At 36.0% G+C, this 4,095-nt stretch overlaps 1 protein-coding gene across 1 annotated transcript in view; it reads right to left on the bottom strand.

Annotated features, from left to right (window-relative positions):
- The window catches only part of LOC121100820 (olfactory receptor 8U9-like), a 1,530-nt gene extending 470 nt beyond the window's left edge, over nucleotides 1–1,060 (bottom strand). Inside the window, 4 exon segments of the mRNA XM_040622736.1 lie at nucleotides 387–457; nucleotides 459–557; nucleotides 559–910; nucleotides 913–1,060. Coding sequence (XP_040478670.1) covers nucleotides 387–457; nucleotides 459–557; nucleotides 559–910; nucleotides 913–1,003 — 613 coding nt within the window. The 5' untranslated portion in view covers nucleotides 1,004–1,060.
- Nucleotides 1,061–4,095: the final 3,035 nt, after the last annotated feature.

The raw sequence follows: 4,095 nt of genomic DNA, 5'->3' as shown, positions 1-4,095 counted from the left end.
ATGTGTACTTCGTTCGGTGCATTATTGCTAACATTGGGGTAACAAGCCCCTTATAGCATGAAATGATCTAGTCTCTGAGATGGAGGTGTTGCTGGAAAAGGGGAGCTCGACAGGTAGGTAAATATTGTTGTGGCCATAGAACAGACAGACCACTGGGATGGGGAGAAGCACATTGGAGAAGGCTTTGTACTTCCCTTCACTGATTCTGGATCTTTAGAATGGTGAATATGATGTGGAGAGTATAAGAGACAAACGTGATTAGGAAGGCACTTATCCCCAGGATGCTCTACCACTTCAAAACAAAAGCATTTCAGCTACATAGAAGTGTGGATAAGAGCATGAGAGGGCCATCACTGTGTGGGATTCACAATATGTTTAGTTAACACCGGGATTGGACTTGCAAGACAGGCGGAATGTAGACACCGTATGGAGGAGGGAATTGAGAAACCCTGCGCAGGATCCCAGCTGTCAGTTGGATGCAGTGGACCTTAGTCATTATGGAGCATGTAACGAAGGGGAAGCAGATGGCCACATACCGGTCATAATGATGACAATGGAAGGAAGACTTCAGTCCCTGCCAGGGCCACCAGGAAATAAAGCCATCGAAAGCACCAAAGGAAGAAATGTGCTTTGCTGTCAGTAGAGAAGGTTCTCCAGCATTTTGGGGACGTGAAGTAGCTGGATGGACAGAATATGTCTAGGAGAAGGAAGAAGGGAAGAGAGAGAGAGAGGAAGAGGAAAAGAGAATAGCCAGGAGAGAAAAGTAGAGAGGGATGTGGGTGTGTGGGTTGAGCTTTTAATCTCTCAGTCCCAATGGCCAAGAGAATGGCCCCATTTCTACCAAAGGTGACCTGATAGATGATGGCAAAGACCACAAAGAGAGGGTAGCGCACCTCAGGGAGGTCAGAAGCCCTATGAGGATAAACTGAGTCACGGTGGTAAGATTGTAAATATCCATCTCCTCTCTCCACAAGGGACTTTCTGGAAGAAATGAAACAGACATAGGTTACATTAAAAAGCCAAGAAGACTGGTGATGAGAAATTCTTTTTTTTTTTTTTAAGATTTTATTTTTTTATTTGACACAGAGAGAGGCAGCCAGCGAGAGAGGGAACACAAGCAGGGGGAGTGGGAGAGGAAGAAGCAGGTTCCCAGTGGAGGAGCCCAATGTGGGGCTCCATCCCAGGACTCTGGGATCACGCCCTGAGCAGAAGGCAGACGCTTAAGGACTGAGCCACCCTGGCGCCCCTGGTGATGAGAAATTCTTAGAAAAAATTTGATGTGTGGTTGGTAAATTCTGTTGTTATGATAGAGATTTAATTAATTTATTTATTTTTTTAATGTTTTTTTTCATATTATGTTAGTCACCATACAGTACATCCCTGGTTTCTGATGCAAAGTTTGATGATTCATAAGTGCGTATAACACCCAGTGCACCGTGCAATATGTGCCCTCCTTACTACCCATCACCAGTCTATCCCATTCCCCCAACCCTGTGAAAAACATCATCTGCATTCATGTTTCTTCAAATAGTCACCCTCAGTTCTTTGTAAAGAGACAGATTTCTGAGAACAAAGGAGACATTTAAAGATTTGCATTCTCAGTGGATCACCTGTGGATCTTTCATCTGTGTTTGGGATTTCACAATTCAGTGAACGTTGATGGCGTGTTTCTCACACCTGTTCAGACATTGACATTATTTTGTCTTGTATTCTCTAAATGTGTACAATTGTATGCACTAGCTAAAATCTAAGTAACTCAAAAGTGGAAGCTGTGCATGTTATATGATATACAATTTTAATAATTGTTACCAACTAGCAGATATATAGTATATATGTCTAAATAATTATTCAGTAAAAGAATTAAGAGTGTGTCTCCTGTACTGACAAAGTGTTTCTGATAAGAAATAAATGTGGGAATGCTTTTATAATTCCTAATTATAATAATTTTAATATGAATATTAATGTTTGTTTTCCCAGAAGTATACTTTAATAAAATTAAAATAGCCTGCAAAGTATAAAGAAAAAGCACATATGTATGTAAAATCTGGCTTTGATAGTATCTGTGAATAAATATACTCACATAATATTCAATTCCCTACCCTTTAAAATTTAAAATTTCACCATGTGGCTAATTATTTAAGGAAATATGGGGTTTTAAATTATATACATATATATAATTTATATTATACATTATAATTAATTATAATTAATTAATTATAATTATGTAATTTTCTATCTTCCTGGCCATACTAACTCATTTCATTTTAATTGCGTTTGTATGCATATTAGTAGTCAACATAATTATAATGTTTAAGGCTATTTACAAAAGTAACTTTAATTAACCTTCTACAAATCAATACTTTTGTGGATTTTTTGTCCTTTTGAAATCATTTTCTTTTTTTAATGTCACATGCCTGTGATAGTAAAAGAGAAGATAATTGCAAAAATAAAATGTTAAAGTCACATTTGGTGGCCTCCATCCCCATTTATTTTGTCTAATGGAAATTGTTAATTAGCTTTGCTCAGAGAAAATACAGTGTATGTAATACAGATTATACGTAACATTTATTTACATAGGATTAAATTATTTTGACACTTTTTTCAATGCAATATTTAATAAAGATCTGTGAAACTACTTGGGAGAAGTTTTCACTCTTTCCTCAAGCAGCATCAGTTTTGTACCATGCTTGGGAGTAAAATACAAAGCAAAACTCACATTAATGATATTAAAATCATAAAAATTAGGAAAGAAAATTACTATAAAAACCAGAAAGTGCTTGAATATCATTATCTATCAGCAGCTATATAATATTGGCTCAGTAGCTTGGAGTGTCTTTTTCATAGTCTGAGGTTTGTCCTATATATGACTAGCAGATATTTAGTGAAGTTTTTGGCATATGTGAAGCAGGAATTCTTTATATGGGCAAAAATGCCTTTTATTTTTATTTCTTTTGCTGTATTCAAAATAATTACATGTGGAAAAAACAAGTTTGTTATAGTGAAATCATTACATTTCAGAAGACACTTTCTGTTAAAAGAAAAAGTAATGTTGAAGCCTTCATCGGCTCACTTACAAGATGCTCTGAAGATGTCCTTCCTGTATTACTAATACATTTTCACAAGGCTGTTTATTTGAAGTGTTATTTGCAATTGTAAAATTTGGAAAGTACAAAGATATAAGATGCTTGTTAAATAAACTGTGCCCTATATATGCAATGGATTCTTTTTTTTTTTTTTGGCTATAAAAAATAATGAAGGGAATCCATGAGCTGATGTGTAATGATCCCAATCATACATCAAGTAAACGTTAAAGCAAATGAGATTCCATAGTATACTATATAATAAGAAAACACACATGACTCTTCTTTTCTTTTTCTTTTCTTTTCTTTTTCTTTTCTTTTCTTTTCTTTTTTTTCTTTTCTTTTCTTTTCTTTTCTTTCTTTTCTTTTCTTTCTTTCTTTCTTTCTTTCTTTCTTTCTTTCTTTCTTTCTTCCTTCTTTCTTTTTCAAAAAGGAACATGGGAATGGTTTAATCCATTAAGGCTTGAGACTGGTGTTCTGCGAGGTGCTGAGTGACAGACCAGAAAGGATAAGAAGGGAATGGACTTTTCAATTTTGTTGTTGTTGTCTTTGTGCATATTTTCCTTTAGTGAGGCATGTTAATTTTCTACATTTTCAAAAGCTTAATTCATTTTTAAATGTTTTTTAATTATATTATGTTAGTCACCATACAGTACATCCCCAGTTTCCGATGTAAAGTTCGATGATTCATTAGTTGCGTATAACACCCAGTGCACCATGCAATACGTGCCCTCCTTACTACCCATCACCAGTCTATCCCATTCCCCCACCCCCCTCCCCTCTGAAGCCCTCAGTTTGTTTCTCAGAGTCCATAGTCTCTCATGCTTCATTCCCCCTTCTGATAACCCCCCTTTCTTTGTCCCTTTCTTCCCCTACCAATCTTCCTAGTTCTTATGTTCCATAGATGAGTGAAATCATATGATAATTGTCTTTCTCTGCTTGACTTATTTCACTTAGCATTATCTCCTCCAGTGCCGTCTATGTTGCAACAAATGTTGAGAATTTGTTCTTTCTG

Source organism: Ursus maritimus, unplaced genomic scaffold, assembly GCF_017311325.1.
Source record: "Ursus maritimus isolate PB19 unplaced genomic scaffold, ASM1731132v1 scaffold_5, whole genome shotgun sequence".
NCBI lineage: Eukaryota > Metazoa > Chordata > Mammalia > Carnivora > Ursidae > Ursus > Ursus maritimus.
Note: the sequence above shows the minus strand (reverse complement) of the source record. Positions and strands in the feature narration are given on the sequence as shown.